General features: G+C 35.9%; 1 protein-coding gene across 6 annotated transcripts in view; it reads right to left on the bottom strand.

Annotated features, from left to right (window-relative positions):
- Positions 1-17,822, bottom strand: part of GOLGA4 (golgin A4) — a 108,779-nt gene that overhangs the window by 4,498 nt on the left and 86,459 nt on the right. For all 6 annotated transcript variants that reach the window (XM_012745410.3, XM_012745411.3, XM_012745413.3 and 3 more), the window contains 2 exons: positions 13,867-13,970; positions 6,073-6,159 (listed from right to left, as the gene is read on the bottom strand). In XM_012745410.3, coding sequence (XP_012600864.2) covers positions 6,073-6,159; positions 13,867-13,970 — 191 coding nt within the window. The remainder of the gene's footprint in view (positions 1-6,072; positions 6,160-13,866; positions 13,971-17,822) is intronic.

The raw sequence follows: 17,822 nt of genomic DNA, 5'->3' as shown, positions 1-17,822 counted from the left end.
ACTTAATATAATACATAGGTTATATGTGTGTACGAAGTTCATAGTATTAAACAGATTGTACTTAAATGTTTCTCAAATCTCCCCAAATCAAGGGGAAAGTAAACTATAAGCAATCTGTAACACCTCCCTATCCTAAGTAAACAAAGTATTGTATAGCTGATATTTTACTTGCAACTTTCATTAAAAAACTTAAGCAACATAATGAAAGGTATACTTTTTATTTATCCACTAGATCAGGCATCCTCAAACGACAGCCCACGGGCCACATGCAGGTGTTTTTGCCCATTTGTTTTTTTACTTCAAAATAAGATATGTGCAGTGTGCACAGGAATTTGTTCAGAGTTTTTTTTTAAACCATAGTCTGGCCCTCCAACAGTCTGAGGGACAGTGAACTGACACCCTGTTTAAAAAGTTTGAGGACCCCTGCACTAGATAAATGAGGGGGTTCTTATATGCTTTATAAAAGGATTTCTTTCATAATTCCAATAAAGTAGACATTAAAATTTGATTTACATAACCTAAGTTTAGTTTACCCTAAAAGGTTTTTGAGAAAATGTTTATTAATTTGAAAGGTAATACGCCTATATGTTGAATTTTTATACCTAAACTATATCAATTTTATCACTGAATAATTCTCTTATAATTCAATAGTATATAAGAATGGTGACCCAAACTAGAATTTCAGTTCAAAGGAATTAAATATAGTTTTTACTTTGACAAACCTTATATACATACTATGCCCTATTTTAAGATGGCCATAATCCAAAATCATTAATTAGCTTCATGGCCTGCTTTAAAATGGCAACATCAAATACAAATGTTGTTTATAAAATCTGAGTCTATTCTTGGATAGTATGACCAACTTAGATGTAACATTTTATACATATTTTATATTTAACATGAAGTTAGTAAAAAGCAGCAAAATCAAAGACAAACTAGAAAATGTTTCCAACATACATAACACAATGAGATTAATATCCTACTGGAAAACTTGCAGAAGTACAAGAAATATATGTATATGGATGTTCCCTGTGTCTATGCTTGTAAATACTGAAAAACTGAAAACAACCTAAACAAATAGAATAGGAAACTGATGAACTAAATTATAGGACATCCATAGAATCATGCAGTCATTAAAAAGAATGAAGTAGAACAGTTTATAATGAGGTAGAATAATGTAAAAACATATTAAGTGAAATAAGCAAGCTGTTGCATATCCTCATTTTTATACAATAAAATAATTATGTGATAAGGTAATAATTATAAATGTATATTAAGGCTTAGAAAATGTGGGGATATTCACCATACTATTAACAGAGATGATCTTGGCATGGTAGAAATAGTTGAAAGGTTGAAGATCATGAAGGATTGACTCCCTTTCTAAAATGTAGTTTCTGAATAGTTTGCAATGGATTTTGCAATGATCACATATTATATATTCTAACAATATATAATATTGCATCAGAGACAAAATCATATTCAAGATAAGAAATATGTATTTTACATGCGCAGTATTTCTATGTGTCAGTTTTCTTTGCATTTGTTTCCTGAATCCAGCTTACATGTATCTTCTGAGCCCATGCAAAGAGAAAGAGTAAACCTCACACTAGGATGGAAAACTTTTGTACCTAACAACGCTGAAAAGTTCTGATGATTTTTATTAATTCAGGGGAGATTTAAAAAATTCCAACCAAAGGGAGAAAAGCTAGACACTTTAATATAATACAGCTGGTCTAGGGCAAGGACTGATCAAGAACTAGACACAACATGAAGGACCAGTGTGAAAGCGAAGCTGAAACCAAGTCAACAGAATGGCAACTGTAAAAAGCAACTAGAGTGGATGGAAAATGAAAACAAGCCAAACCTTTTTAATTAAACAAGAGAAATTTTCCTTAATAGAGTTATCAAGAAAATAGTGATGAAAGTTTATGTCATTAAGTTTTGCTAGTACTTTAGAAGAGAAAACTGTATTTCTAGGGAAACTTTTAAGAGTAAGTTTCTATATAACAATGGAATCTCTCAATTTCAAGAGATTATTTGTCACCCAATTACAATAAACTTTCTTAATGAAATTATATAAGTAACATTTTCCTTTAAAAAAATCAGAGGGTGTATTTCTAGGGCAGTTTTATTTAGTAAAAAACAAATAATTAGACAAGCCAAGGACATTTGTATTCACTCTTGACCCTACTATGCTACTCAGTCTACTCTGGCCATCTAAGCTACCTAAAGCCATCACAAAATGAAACAGCAAAGTAAACTAAAAATTGAGAGGAGGAAAAAGGCTGCTCTAGGTGTGTGCATTTTTGTTTTAATCTCTGCCTGCTATTTATAAGGCAATTTTTTCCCTACTTAAAACAAATCTAAAACTTTGAATTTTATACTCTACAGGGAAAGCAACCTTAGAGATAGTATAATCCAACACATTCATTTTACCAATAAGGGCCAGAAATATAAAACAGCTTTGCCCAGTCACATAGCAGTCAAGCTGTTGAGATTTAGGCTTTCACTGCAGCAATACTGCATGTGGTTGACACTCCAAGGTACTGAAACTGGGATGGAGGCACTTGGTGAACTGGTGTCATTCCAATGACTTGACTCTCCTACGGAGGTCGCTAATGGTTTATCTTACACATGTTAATTCTTAGTTCATCTTTCCAGCCTCATTTTCCAGGAAAGACTAGTTCTATACATCAATAAATAATCATTATCACCACCTCCACGTTATCACAGAAACCCAGTGCAGGTACTATGCTCTATTTCTCCAACAATCCTAACAAGATCATGTTAGAATTGTGAAGAAACAGAGACTCTCAGTCTTGCCTGAGTTTCCATAGCAAGTCAATAAAGGACTAGGTCAAATAAACCACACTCTAATTATGGTCTTTAATTTAATCCTACTTGACAGATGATGGCCTTTTATCTATGAAATATACTCTTGAGATTAGGTAAAACTCTGAAAACACTAAGTAATAACTTGCATTTTCAAATAAAGAATATAAAACTCACTGAAGAGAAGGGAGGTACAGTAAAGACAGGACAGGGTGAAAAATGCCTTATCAGCAGTCATAGAAAGCTTTTGATCAATGCCATAAAGTAAAAGTGTAATCATCAGGGTCAAAATGCAAAGTTTTAAGAATGTATTCCTTCTATAATACGTGATAAATAATGCAAACACTAATTTGAGCTGCATACTGTCAACACAAAGTGCAATCCACACTCTTTCAAGTATCCCAAATATTAATTTGACAGGGGAGGCAGCTTCATAATGTGTTTGGGTTTATTTTGATTTTCTTATGCCAGCTTTTCAGCCTTCAAAGCTAAAATAAAAGACTCAAGCTACTGATTTTAAGAGAAGGGAAACTGCAGATGCACATTTATAACAAATTATAGAAAAGATCCATTTGGAGCATAACACTTAAAGCTAATGTGATCAAATCTTTTTTTGAGGCAGGGTCTCGCTCTTTCCCCCAAGTACAGTGGCATCATCATAGCTCACTGCAACCTCCAACTCCTGGGCTCAAGCAATCCTCCTGCCTCAGCCTCCTGAGTAGCTGGGACTACAGGTGCACGCCACCATGGCTGGCTAATTTTTCCATTTTTTGTAGAGATGCGGTCTTGCTATGTTGCTCAGGCTGGTCTCAAACTTCTGGCCTCAAGTGATCCTCTCACCTTGGCCTCCTAGAGTGCTAGGATTACAGACATAAGCCATAGCACTCAGCATATTTTTATAGGATTATTCAACAAACTCCTAAAGCTTTGTATTCTATACATTTCACTATCCTCACTTTCTATTGGAAAAAGACAATCACTGTTCATATCTGTGTTTTGTTCCAATGAGCTATGTTGGACAGGGGTATAAAATTAGTTGAAATTTCTTCAAGAGACTTGTTCAAAGAGAATGATTCTTATTGCTCATTTTATTAATGAGAGCAGTCTTAAGGCAAATGTGATTCTTGCTTCAACTTTGTCAATCAACAGTGATTTTAACTTTCCATCAAATACATGAAATAATCACTAGTCACTCTATTAAGTATCAAGAATCTCCTTAGATCAGGCGTCCTCAAACTACGGCCCGAGGGCCACATGCCGCCTCCCTCGGACATTTATCAGGCCACGCCGGGTGTTTTTGCCGCAGCTGCCTGTCCTGCTTAGCAGCTGACTCATCCTGGGCTCACAGTGTGCATGCTCCAACGGTCTGAGGGACAGTGAACTGGCCCCCTGTTTAAAAAGTTTGAGGACCCCTGCCTTAGACTGACAAAAGGTGACTCAAATTGACTAATTTATAAGTCATCTCATAGTTTGGGGTCTTCCTCACTTCATACTCATCATAACTTATTTCATATTTCCTAAATGTCTTTTTATTTTTATTTTTTTTGAGACAGGGTCTTGCTCTGTTGCCTAGCCTGGAGTGCAGTGGTGTCATCATAGCTTATTGCAACCTCAAACTTCTGGGCTAAATCAATCTACCTGCCTCAGCCTCCTGAGTAGCTGCAACTACAGGTGTGCACCATCATGCCCAGCTGATTTTTCTTTTCTTTTTTTTTTTTCTACAGATGGGGTCTTTTGCACAGGCTAGTCTCAAATTCCTGGACTCAAGTGATCCTGCCGCATCGGCCTCCTGAAATGCTAAAATTACTGAAGTCATGAGTCACCACACTACTCCTTAAGCATCTAATTTTATCATCTGAATTATATTACTTGGGTATATCTTTTATTAGTGTATGAATGGATGGATGTTACCTCTTCTCTCTCCAAATTAAAGGTTCCACGGGTCAATAACCATGTCTTCCATACCTTCAATTTTCCTATATTACCTATAACAACTAGAAGAGTAGATTATTGTTGACTGAATTTTTACATTAAGCAACAGATAATGACGGATGAGATTTTGTTTAAAGGAGTGGTAGAAAAGTAGGACATTCTTTCTGGACAGGTCAGCATCTAGGATAAATGAGGATTATTTCAGGAAGAATAGGCCAGTCACCATTTCATTCCTGTCTAGAATGAATACCACCGTATTCAGGAAGAGTCTAATGTTTTTCAAAGATTTCATTTTAGTTACATTTTTTTAAAAGAAGACACTTTTTTGTGTGTTTAAAAGGTTTTTACACTAGGACAAATAGGTGAGCACTATAAAAGAGGAGCAGCAAGAACTCTTGTAAAAAAACACAGTCTATTAAGATATGATGAAATGCTTTGGAACTTACTGACTTGGTGCTCCTTACTGGGAATGCTCCAAGACATGCTAACCCACCACTATGGAGGAGATGTTTGCTTTAGTGAGAAGAAAGAAGAGAAAAGCAGCACTGGGTTATGAAGTAGGTAAAGAAATTAGTGGGGAGGGTACCAATGGCTTTGCAGGCTTTTATCAAGACAGGAAAAGGAGTAGAAAGAGAAAGCTAGGGGCAGGACACAAACTTCTCAAGTTTTACACTCTGCCTAGAGAGGATCTTCTTGATGAATTGCTGGCCCAGGGCAAAAGAAGTTAGGCATGAGGAATTTTGCATAATTTATGAAGTGATGAAGTGTGTGTGTGTGTCTCATTTTTCAATCACAGCTTACTTCACAAAAATGCTTTTAATAATTCAGTTGTCTGTCTACATCAAACCTTGCAAGGTGCCAAAAGCTCAGAAATGCTTAAATTCTTTTACCCAGAATTAATGTCTTTGGAAATCAATTGAAACAGAATAAAGAACTATAATCTATAAAACATCTAACATGATAATATAATTTGGTTTAAAAATGTATTACTGGATATACCAGAACATATGCCTTTTTCATCCTTTCCATAAACAGCCAAAGTTCTGGAAATCCCATACAGTAGATATGGGTGTCAACCTCTTATATGCTATTAAATAGGACTGTTCTTTCCCTTGTAGGCATCCATTCACATTTGCTCTTAGTTAAACTTTCTTAATGTAAATTCACTCTCACCTTTCAGGCTGGAGTATAATAAAGATTTAAAAATTTTAAGTTTCTGTTATCAACTTAAAGTCTTTATCAATGAAACAGAATATAAACAGATGAGATAAAGTCATCTTCTATCTATAGCCTACTTCTACAGCTTACCATTAGTCGAGCATCTTCTCTTTCCAAAATTTTCTGAGTCTGATCATCAGGGAACTTCAGTACAGTGGTTATAACTTTTGCCATGGTCTATAAGAAAAATAAGAGATGGTTATTAATAGAGAGAGTAAAACACATAAAGTTCCAATCCATTCTGACATGTTCTGCTGGTGGGATTCTTTAGTGCTCTCAATGGAAGCCACGAACAAAGAAGTATGATGTGAAGGTATTAATCAAGGAAATAACAGCCAACACTAGAATTTCAATTTAAAAGGACTCCTCACAATGTCTGGGTTTATAATTATTTTAAGAAGATGCATTTACAATAGCATGAAGCTATATAAAGTTCTAACACTCATGGCCCTTTGTTTATTAAGTTGAAATTTTATTATTCATTTTAAAAGGCTTTTTATTTGCAGAAATCTGTCTAGTAAATGATATATTGCCAAAATATATGCTCTAATTAATCAGAATTAAATACTCCCCATGTTCAGCTTTAACTAAATCACATCATATATCTCATAAACACGGCTACTGCATGAACATGAACATGCTTAGTAGGTATTTTTCAAGACATGCAGCACATCAGCCTAATAGAAATACAAATTACGTTTTAAATAAACACAAGATGTTTCGTTTGATAGAAAACATGATGAATCAAAACATTACACATGGTGGCTTGCAAAACAAGATCATAAATTGTGCAGATCTAAATAAATATACCGTAAGTCAGACTGTTACCCATAAGCTCCTGGAAAATTCTCCTCAAAGGATGAAACTCCCTATTTTGTATCAAGATGAGAGGTTTTGAGGGAGACAGAGAGGAAAGAAGATACCACTTATGAAATAAGTAGGATAACAAGTTCAGTGCTTACATACAAAATCAGGAGGTAGTATTCTCCTAAAGATTCCTACAGTGGATAGGAAGGTAGCCCAAGAAACTGACCCTTAATATTCTTTGTTCTCAGTTACACAGACCAGGGGGGTGGAGGGGATGATCTGGAGAAGGTCATTAAGGAAAAGATAATATAGTTGACCAAAAATATTGGAAACACACATCATTAGGCTGAAAAAAAGTATCATAATTATTTCCAGGAAGAAAAAGAACTAACTAAAAAAAAATCCTATTATATACTAAAGCCTAGGCAAGACACTTTACATATTCCTAATACTTCAACTAACACATCAACTAATACTGTTCCTCAACCACAAACTCCACGCATAGCAATATTTTAGTTTCAGATCTCTTCTTCCTTTTATCTTTGCCTCTGCGATTTTGGTGATTTAAAAAAATACCATTTAAAACAACTTACTTCTTGGAGAATTCCAAAGGCATTTTACAAAAACTCTCATCATTTAAATTGTATTGCCTAGGTAGAACAGAATTCTGTGTACTAAACTAAAGTCTAGAAAACAAGTACAGGCGTACCTCATTTTATTGTACTTTACTGAGCTTCACAGATACTGCGTGTTTCTTTCACAAATTGAAGTTTTGTAGCAACTCTGTGTCTAGGAAGTCTATCAGCGTCATTTTTCCAGTACATGATCTCTTCGTGTCTCTGTGCCACAATTTGGTAATACTTGCAATATTTCAAACATTTTCATTATAACTGAATCTGTTGCCATGATCTGTGATTAGTAATCTTTAACATTACTATGGTAATTGTACCAAGAACCAGACCCATATAAGGTGGCAAATATAATTGATAAATGTTGTGTGTGTTCTGACTGCTCCACTGACCGACTGTTTTCCCATCGCTCTCCCTTTCCTTGGGCCTCTCTATTCCCTCAGACACAACAATATGGAAACAAGTCTTCTAAGTGTTCGAACGAAAGGAAGAGTCATATGTCTCTCACTTTAAATCAAGAGCTACAAATGATTAAGCTTACTGAAGAAGTCATGTTGAAAGCTGAGATAGGCAGAAAGCTAGGCCTCTTATGCCAAAGAGTTAGCCAACTTAAAAATACAGGGGAAAAGTACTTGAAGGAAATTAAAATGCTACTCCAGTGAACACACAAAAGATAAGAAAGTGAAATAGCCTTACTGTTGAAATGGAAATAATTTTAGTGGTCCGGATAGAAGATCAAAACAACCACAACATTCCCTTAAGCCAAAGCATAATTCATAGCAAGGCCCTAACTTAAGTTATATGAAAGCTGAGAGAGGTGAAGTGACTGCAGAAGAAAACTGTGAAGCTAGCAGAGATTGGTTCATGAGGCTTAATGAAAGAAACCATCTCCAAAACATAAAAGCGCAAGGTGAAGCAGCAAGTGCTGATAGAGAAGCTGCAGTAAGTTATCCAAATCTAGATAAGATGACTGATGAAGGTGACTACATTACACAACAGATTAGACTATTCAATGTAGACAAAACAGCCTTTTATTGGAAGAAGATTTCACCTAGGATTTTCAAAACTAGGATGAGAGGTTAACTCCTGGTTTCAAAGCTTTAGAAGACAGGCTGACTGTCTTGTTAGGGACTAATGTAGCTGGTGACCTTTTTAAGTTGAAGCAAATGCTCATTTACCATTCCAAAAATCTTAGTGCCCTTAAGAATTGTGCTAACTCTACTCTGCCTGTGCTCTAGAAATGGAACAATTAAAGCCTGGGTGACAGCATATCTATTTACAGCATGGTTTACTGAATATTGTAAGCCCACCATTGAGACCTACCGCTCAGAAAAAAAGATTCCTTTCTAAATATTATGGCTTATTAACAATGCAATGGTTACCCAAGAGCTCTGATAGAGATGTACGAGGATATGAATGTTGCTTTCATGTCTGCTAACACAACATCCATTCTGCAGATCAAGGAGTAATTTCAACTATCAAGCCTTATTATTTAAAGAATATATTTTGTAAGGTTATAACAGCCATAGATAGTGATTCCTTTGATGGATCTGGGCAAAGTAAATTGAAAACCTTCTGGAAAAGATTCTCTACTCTAGATAACATAAAGAACATTCATGATTCATGGGAGGAGATCAAAACATCAACATTAACAAGAATGTGGAAGAAGCTGTTTCCAACCCCAACAGATGACTCTGTTGGGGTCAAGACCTCAGTGGAAGAAGTACCTGCAGATGTGGCGGAAATAGTAAGAGAGCTACAATTAGAAGTAGAGCCTGAAGATGTGACTGTATCGCTGCAATCTCATGATAAAACTTTAACTGATAAGAAGTCATTTCTTATGAATGAGCGAAGAAAGTGATTTCTTAAGATGGTCAAGATACTGTGAACATTGCTGAAATGACGACAAAAGATTTAGAATATTCCATAAACTTAGATGGTAAGGCAGTGGCAGGGTTTGAGAAGACTGACTCCGATTTTGAAAGAAGCTCTACTGTAGGTAAATGCTGTCAAACAGCATCACATGCAACAGAGAAATCTTTTGTGAAAGGAAGAGTCAATTGATGCAGCAAACTTCATTGTTGTCATTTTTAAGAAATTGCCACAGCCACCCCATCCTTCAGCAACTACTACCCTGATCACTTAGCAGCCATGAACACTGAGGCAAGACCCTCCAACCAGGAAAAAGATCATGACTCACTGAAGGTTCAGATGATCATTAGCATTTTTTAGCAATGATGTATTTTTTTTTTTTTTGAGACAGAGTCTCGCTTTGTTGCTCAGGCTAGAGTGAGTGCCATGGCCTCAGCCTAGCTCACAGCAACCTCAGACTCCTGGGCTCAAGCAATCCTGCTGCCTCAGCCTCCCGAGTAGCTGGGACTACAGGCACGCGTCACCATGCCCGGCTAATTTTTTCTATATATATATTAGTTAGCCAATTAATTTCTTTCTATTTATGGTAGAGACGGGGTCTCGCTCTTGCTCAGGCTGGTTTCGAACTCCTGAGCTCGAGCAAACTGCCCTCCTCTGCCTCCCAGAGTGCTAGGATTATAGGCGTGAGCCACCGCGCCCGGCCCACAATGATGTATTTTTAAAATTAATCTATATATATGTTTTTTAGATATAATGCTATTGTAAATCTAACAGACCACATTATAGTGTAAACATAACCTTTATATGCACTGAGAAACCAAAAAATTAGTGTGATTTGCTTTATTGTGATATTCATTTTATTGCAGTGGTCTGGAACTGAACCCACAGTATCTTCAAGGTATGCCTACATGTATGTGGCATAAAAGAGCAAAAGAAATATGAAGTAGTAAATATTTCAGTATTTTCATTTTAATAATATTCTGAAGCAACTTCTGGCATACCATCTATAAAGATCATTTTTACAAAGTATCAAAAATTTTAAATTTAGGGATTCACAATCATAGAAAGCATTTCTCTAATTTCAATGCTGGCATAAAGTTCAGAATACCAAAAAGTCCATTTATATTCACTATGAAACCACATATACATGCATGCACAAGCATGTTTGTAAAAATCAAAAAACAAAAAAAAAAACAAAAATGAACTGTGGCTAGTTGTCTCTTCACATTTCTAGATGACATTAAATGGTAAACCCACCTCTAAATTCATCAGCGATCCAGAATGTGCAGCTTATTACCCAGTAAAGACTTAAAGCTCGTCCCTGGCTTGCCAGAAAACACTTTAATGAAGAAGCCAGCCACACCTTGGGAAAGAAATCAGACTGTCTACTCTATATACAATCTCCTCAGGCCCTGGGAAGTAAGGAAAAGTTCAAATGAGCCACCTGATTTAGAAGTGGCCTCTCCTGCCAGGTTTTCCTTAGGGAGAGGTTTTTTTCAATAAATCTTAGGATGAGAAATACTTTACATTGAAAAGGAGAACAGGCTGAATTTCAGATTCAATAATAGCATGGAGGATCAAAACCCGAGAAAAAGTGAAAGGAGAGAAGAAAAGATTGGAGTTACTTAACTCCACACTACAAGGATGTGTGTACTATAATATGATCTTCTTTAAAAAGTCATCTGCCTCATAAAATAAAGAACACTGTGCAAAAGCAGATGAAGAAAGACAGGTGAGATGACATACAGATCCTGCTAGACAAGAAACAACTGAAGATGGTAATCAAATCACAAAGGCTACAACATACTCTGGCTTATTCTAAAATCACAACCTGGTCTCCATTTCAAATTCTTTGTCAATGTACAGAAATTGGGCAAATCAGCAGAAGATGTGTCTAAAAGCAGCTGTGATCTTGTCAATGTCTGATCACAATTTTTCAAGGCTACCCAATACCTACAGGTAAAATGCTGTTAACATTCAAGGCTCTTTATCCTCTATTGTAGCCTTAAGTGGAATCACTTCTTCTTCATAGATCCAGTGTCTTATGGGGAGGAGATTACTTATCATTCCCAAAACCCACACTCAATTTCCTGCCTTGGATCTTCCATCTGGGCTACCCCACCCATCTGAGCTAATCTGTCAAAATCTAACATACCTCCTTAAACCCCTGTATGCATACCACCTTCTCCACAATGCCCACCCTGGCCCTCCACAAGAAAATATGAGGACTCCGTACCTCTCATATAGCACTGACTACATTCTGCATCACATTATGGTTAAGTAAATACAGTTCCACTTTCTTACTATATGGTGAACTCCTTAAACTTAGGGATGGTGTCAAATTTCATCTATCCATCATCATGATAAATAAAGGGCCACATATGGTTAAATACTCAATAAGTGTACAGTAAATTAAGCTGAATACCTGCTACCAAATTTTCAATATTTACCTACAAAATGTGATGGCATAGTTGTAGACTACTCTTGATTTTTAGTAGCTAGAAAAGTAGAATGAATGCTGAATATAAGAGAGAGAGCATTCCTCCACAACGTGGATTCCTAGCCAGGTGTTAAATGGAGTTGCTTGTGCCATGCAACATCCCTTTCAGCTATCTCCCAAGCCACACCCTAAGATTAACTGCAGAGCTCTGAAAGCACCAAGCTTAGACTTAGCTGAACTGGTATTGCCCCACAACTTCTTATGCTTATGCTAGGTCTTTCTTTCGGAGGACCAAGCTCTGTAAATTATCTCGTCTCCAGAAGAGACAGGTTTAGGCATTAGTTTCTTCACTTTACAGATCAAGAAAAGGTTAAATAATTTATTTAGCAACAACACTTGCATCAAAGCTTTAGATTCACTAATGAACCAAGGTATAGCTAAAGTTCTGAGAGGCTTTTTATTTTTTAAAGATATGCCTCTCTTCCCCATGCCCAAAGAAGTAACAAGGTAACTTTAAACTATCTACTCTACCACAAATATAAGTTGCTATGTGAGGTGGACAGTAAGGACATAATAAAGAAAACTACAATTCAGTAGCTTTGTTTTAAACAGATAAGGAGAAAATTAAGTTTAACTATCCTTGAGGGTTTTTTTTCTTTAAAGTCCTTAAGAACAAAAGACATAATCACTATGAATTGACACATCCCCTCTGAGATACATGTTCACAAACATACTAAGCATTAATTTAATTTGAAAACTATTTGATGCAATGAAATGTGATTTCTATAAATATTAAGAATTCAGGCTGGGTGTGGTGGCTCATGCCTATAATCCTAGCACTCTGGGAGGCTAATGTGGGCAGATCCTTTGAGCTTAGGAGTTAAGAGACCAGCCTGAGCAAGAGTGAGACCCGGTCTCTACCTAAAAATAGAAAGAAATTAATTGGCCAACTAACAATACACAGAAAAAATTAGCCGGGCATGGTGGTGCATGCCTGTAGTCCCAGCTACTGGGGAGGCTGAGGCAGTAGGAGCCCAGGAGTTTGACGTTGCTGTGAGCTAGGCTGACTGACGCCACAGCACTCTAGCCAGGTCAACAGAGTAAGATTCTGTCTCCAAAAAAAAAAAAAAAAATTCAAATGACTTCTAGCCCACTGCTGGTGTTTAGCTGAATTTCCAATACATAAATTCATAATATTCTTTTACGATATTTTCTTACGCATGCTTTTTGGGTTTTAAACACATTTGCCAAATCAATGCCTGAACTAGCTTAGCACCCTGTGACTCAGCAACTTCCTCACATCCATACATTAAAACGCTGATTGCTTCGAAGGAGGGGAAACTCATTATTCAAATATATTCTTAGCCAAGGTACACAATGTAAAATTGCATAAAGGTAAAAAGTTACAACAATGTCAAAAACAGAAACTGCATTATATAAAAAATCTTGTTTGAGGAAAAGCTCATGAATTTCCCTAAAAACATTTAATTCAATTCAAGACACATTTACTAAATTTCCAATATAAGGTTCTTTTAAAAACACTGCAGGGGATACAAATAAGGATAAAACAAGTCTGTACACTCAAGGAACTTATTATAAATGTATCATCCTAAAAAACAAATTAGCCAAGCACTATTACTTACAGTGTGGTAATTTTAAAATGATCAATATTCCACATGTGCAGGAAGTGATTTTCTTACAGTGATTAAAGTGAAATATATCTAAATCTTCCTAAGGAGCCATTCTTAATTACAACCATTTCCAATACTACCCATAATATCCTAAAGTCTCCTTGAAAATGAAATCTATTCTCCTAATTTTAAGATCTGAAGTCAAGAAGAAACATGTTCACATGCTTCACAATATTATTTTTAGGTTAATGATTTTTAGGTTAATTTTTTAGGATTCAGTGTCATCTGACAGCATTTTAAAAATTAATATTTTATAAATGTAACAAATACAAGATCTGCCAATTCACTTTTGTAAACTAAGAGCAATAACATAATTACCTATTGCCAACTATTAGCATGCATGATCTGCTAACAGTAAACATATGCTCTCAATATGTATATTAGAAGCAGAACACATTTCCTTTTAGATTAAGCCACATACCAAATCACCAGACATGATTTATACCTTAGTCTCACGACCCATCATATACTCAAAAAGCACTTTTCGCAAATACTCAAACTCGGTAGGTTCTCCAAAGAGTGAGACATCAGTATGGTACAAACTGCCACCTGTCAAATAAAAAACAGATCAAACTGTAAAGACAATACCAGATATACTACTTATTACTTAGAAAACCAAACTGATAAGTAATTTGACATTTTGATATTGGTAAAAAAAATTGTATAAAAAATTTAAAAAGATAAAAAAAAAAGAAAACCAAACTAAAAATCAATGGAACAAAGAGAGGCACTGCTTATATATTAATTATATTATATTGTACTGTATACACATACACATTAAACTTTCCAATCGGCGTCTTACTCTTGAAAGAGAAAATATGTATTATTGTAAAAATTTTGTATCTTACATCTTGTTCTCTTCCTCCTGGCCTTTTATTGTAACTTCATATTACTTTAGATTTAGAATTCCTTCATTCTATTCATTTATTTAGAGATGGAGTCTTGCTCTGTCACCCAGGCTGGAGTGTCATGGTGCAATCATAGCTCCTTGTAACCTCAAACTCCTGAGCTCAAGTGATCCTCCCGCCTTGGCCCCCTAAAGTGCTAGGATTATAGGTATAAGCCATGCCCTGCTGGGTATAGAATTTAAATCATCTTTTGTTCAGTGAAACAAATGAAATTACATAAGGTATCATTTAAACACACGTGACTGGCAAAATCTTTAAAAAGTCAAATAATAACAGTGAGGCTATATTAGGTTGGAGGCTATATATAGCCTCATCAGTGAGGCTATATTAGGTTGGTGCAAAAGTAATTGCAGTTTTAGCACTGTTGAAATTTGGTGTTTGATAATGAATACATTCTTTAAAAATGTGGTTATGTTATACATTATTTTAATGCATATTTCTTGCTTTATGTTTTTTTTGCTAATGACTTATTACTTGCTGTTTATATTTATTTTAGACTATGGAAATGATGTTAGACAAAAAGCAAATTTGAGCAATTTTCTTATTTGAGCTCAAAATGGGTCGTAAAGCAGCAGAGACAACTTGCAACATCAACCACACATTTGGCCCAGAAACTGCCTGAATGTACAGTACAGTGGTGGTTCAAGAAGTTTCGCAAAGGAGACGAGAGCTTGAAGATGAGGAGTGCAGTGGCCAACCATCAGAAGTGACAACAACCAACTGAGAGCAATCATCAAAGCTGATCCTATTACAACTATATGAGAAGTTGCCAAAGAACTCAAGGTCAACCATTCTATGGTCATTCAGCATTTGAAGGAAATTGGAAAGGTGAAAAAGCTTGATAAGTGGGTGCCTCATGAGCTGACTGAAAATCAAAAAAACAGTCATTTTGAAGTGTCATCTTCTGTTTTTGTATGCAACACCGAACCATTTTCTTGATTGGATTGTGATTTGCAGATTTTATATAACCAGTGATGACCAGCTCAGTGGTTGGACTGAGAAGAAGATCCAAAGCACTTCCCAAAGGCAAATTTGCACCCAAAAAAGGTCATGGTCATTGTTTGGTGGTCTGCTGCCGGTCTGATCCATTACAGCTTTCTGAATCCCAGCAAAACCATCATATCGGCCGGGCGTGGTGGCTCACGCCTGTAATCCTAGCACTCTGGGAGGCCGAGGCAGGCGGATTGCTGGAGGTCAGGAGTTCGAAACCAGCCTGAGCAAGAGCGAGACCCCGTCTCTACTAAAAATAGAAAGAAATTAATTGACCAACTAAAAATATATATACAAAAAATTAGCCGGGCATGGTGGTGCATGCCTGTAGTCCCAGCTACTTGGGAGGCTGAGGCAGGAGGATCGCTTGAGCCCAGGAGATTGAGGTTGCTGTGAGCTAGGCTGACGCCATGGCACTCACTCTAGCCTAGGCAACAAAGTGAGACTCTGTCTCAAAAACAAAACAAAACAAAACAAAAAAAAACCCATTATATCTAAGAAGCAAATTGATGAGATGAACCGAAAACTCCAACACCTGCAGCCAGCACTCGTTAACAGAAGGGGCCAAATCCTCTCCATGATAGCACCCAACCGCACACTGCACAACCAACACTTCAAAAAGTTGAATGAATTGGGCTATGAAGTTTTGCCATATCCACGATATTCACCTGACCTCTCACCAAACTTTTTTCAAGCATCTCAACAACTTTTTGCAGGGAAAATACTTCCACAACCAGCAGGATGCAGAAAATGCTTTCAAAGAGTTCATCGAATCTCAAAGCACGGATATTTTTACACTACAGGAATAAACAAACTTATTTCTTATTGGCAACAATATGTTGATTGTAATGGTTCCTATTTTGATTAATAAAGATGTGTTTGAGCCTAGTTATAATGATTTAAAATTCAGGATCTGAAAGCACTATTACTTTTGGACCAACCTAATAAAACAATGGAATCTTTTGTGCACTACTAGCAGGAGAGGAAACTGATATAAGCACGACAGATGACAATTTGGCCTTAGTTTGTAAAGCTTTGTGAAGTAGTAAAGCTTGTTTCATGACACAGCAATTCAATTTCTAGTGCTATAATCAGGAGAACTGCTATACACTATGAATCGATGTTTACAGTTATACTGTTTATAAAAGCAAAATTGCAACAACTCAAATACCCACCAATAGGAGAATAAATAAAGTATGATATAAAGATATAACATTAAACTCAGCATTGAAAATGGTCAAATTATAACTTCACATAGTGGATACAATCTCAAAATTATATGTTGTTTACAAAAAAAAAAAGAGTAAGCTATGTAGGATATGTGAAATATGATGTCATTTCTAAACAGCCAAAACCATAAAACACTAAAATCAAAAATATTTAAGGGAACTACTTATAATGTAATATAATAACAGTGGTTACCCTTGAGAAAGAATAGAGAAGGATTACAAAGCATCAGAAGAAGCCTCAAATGGGTAATTGTTATAAGATTATTCAAAGATCATGATTATCTCAAGAGAACCACTACATAAAGCTCATCTTTAAAACCCTTTGTAAGCTGGGCACAGTGGCTCAAGCCTGTAATCCTAGCACTCTGGGAGGCCGAGGCGGGCAGATTGCTCGAGGTCAGGAGTAGCCTGAGCAAGAGCGAGACCCCGTCTCTACTCTAAATAGAAAGAAATTAATTGGCCAACTATTATATATAGAAAAAATTAGCCAGGCATGGTGGCGCATCCCTGTAGTCCCAGCTACTCGGGAGGCTGAGGCAGAAGGATTGCTTGAGCCCAGGAGTTTGAGGTTGCTGTGAGCTAGGCTGACGCCATGGCACTCACTCTAGCTAGCCTAGGCAACAAAGCGAGACTCTGTGACTCTGTCCAAAAAAAAAAAAAAAAACACCTTTGTAATTTAAAATGTGGTGTGTCAAAAAGAAAAAAATAATTAAAATTGATTTTAAATTATAAAAAAAAAACCTTTCCAAAAGAAATATTCTATTTAAATCAAGAGAAAAGTCATCCTTCCTTATCTTGAATATAAGAATTTTAATGAAATTATTTTCTCCTTAAATCCTGGTTTAAAATTAGTAATTACAGAATTATTATAGTAAAAACCAAGAAGCATATAAAACATGTAAGTATGTGTATGTATATGTGGATTATATAAATGTTTGCATAAATACACAAGAGTCTGGAAAAATATACATAAATTATGAACTGGGGTGCATCTGAAGAGGGAAGAATAAAATAGAAACTTACAATTTCACTTATGCACTGCAACATTGATTCATGTTTTTAAAAAAACAATAAATGTGCATTAAGTTTTAATTTAAATTGCTATTATTCTTTCCTTAAAATTAGCTGTTAAAATAATAAGGGTAAAACATATTCACTATAAAGAATACAGATTGGCCATGATGGAATACTATTCAGCCTTAAAAAAGAAGAAAATCCTGTCATTTGGGACAACATGGATGAAACTAGAGGAGATTATGTTAACTGAAATAAGG

The sequence above is a fragment of the Microcebus murinus genome, chromosome 1, assembly GCF_040939455.1.
Source record: "Microcebus murinus isolate Inina chromosome 1, M.murinus_Inina_mat1.0, whole genome shotgun sequence".
In the NCBI taxonomy this organism is placed as follows: Eukaryota; Metazoa; Chordata; class Mammalia; order Primates; family Cheirogaleidae; genus Microcebus; species Microcebus murinus.
The sequence above is the reverse complement of the archived record's forward strand: the minus strand, read 5'-3'. Positions and strand labels throughout refer to the sequence as shown.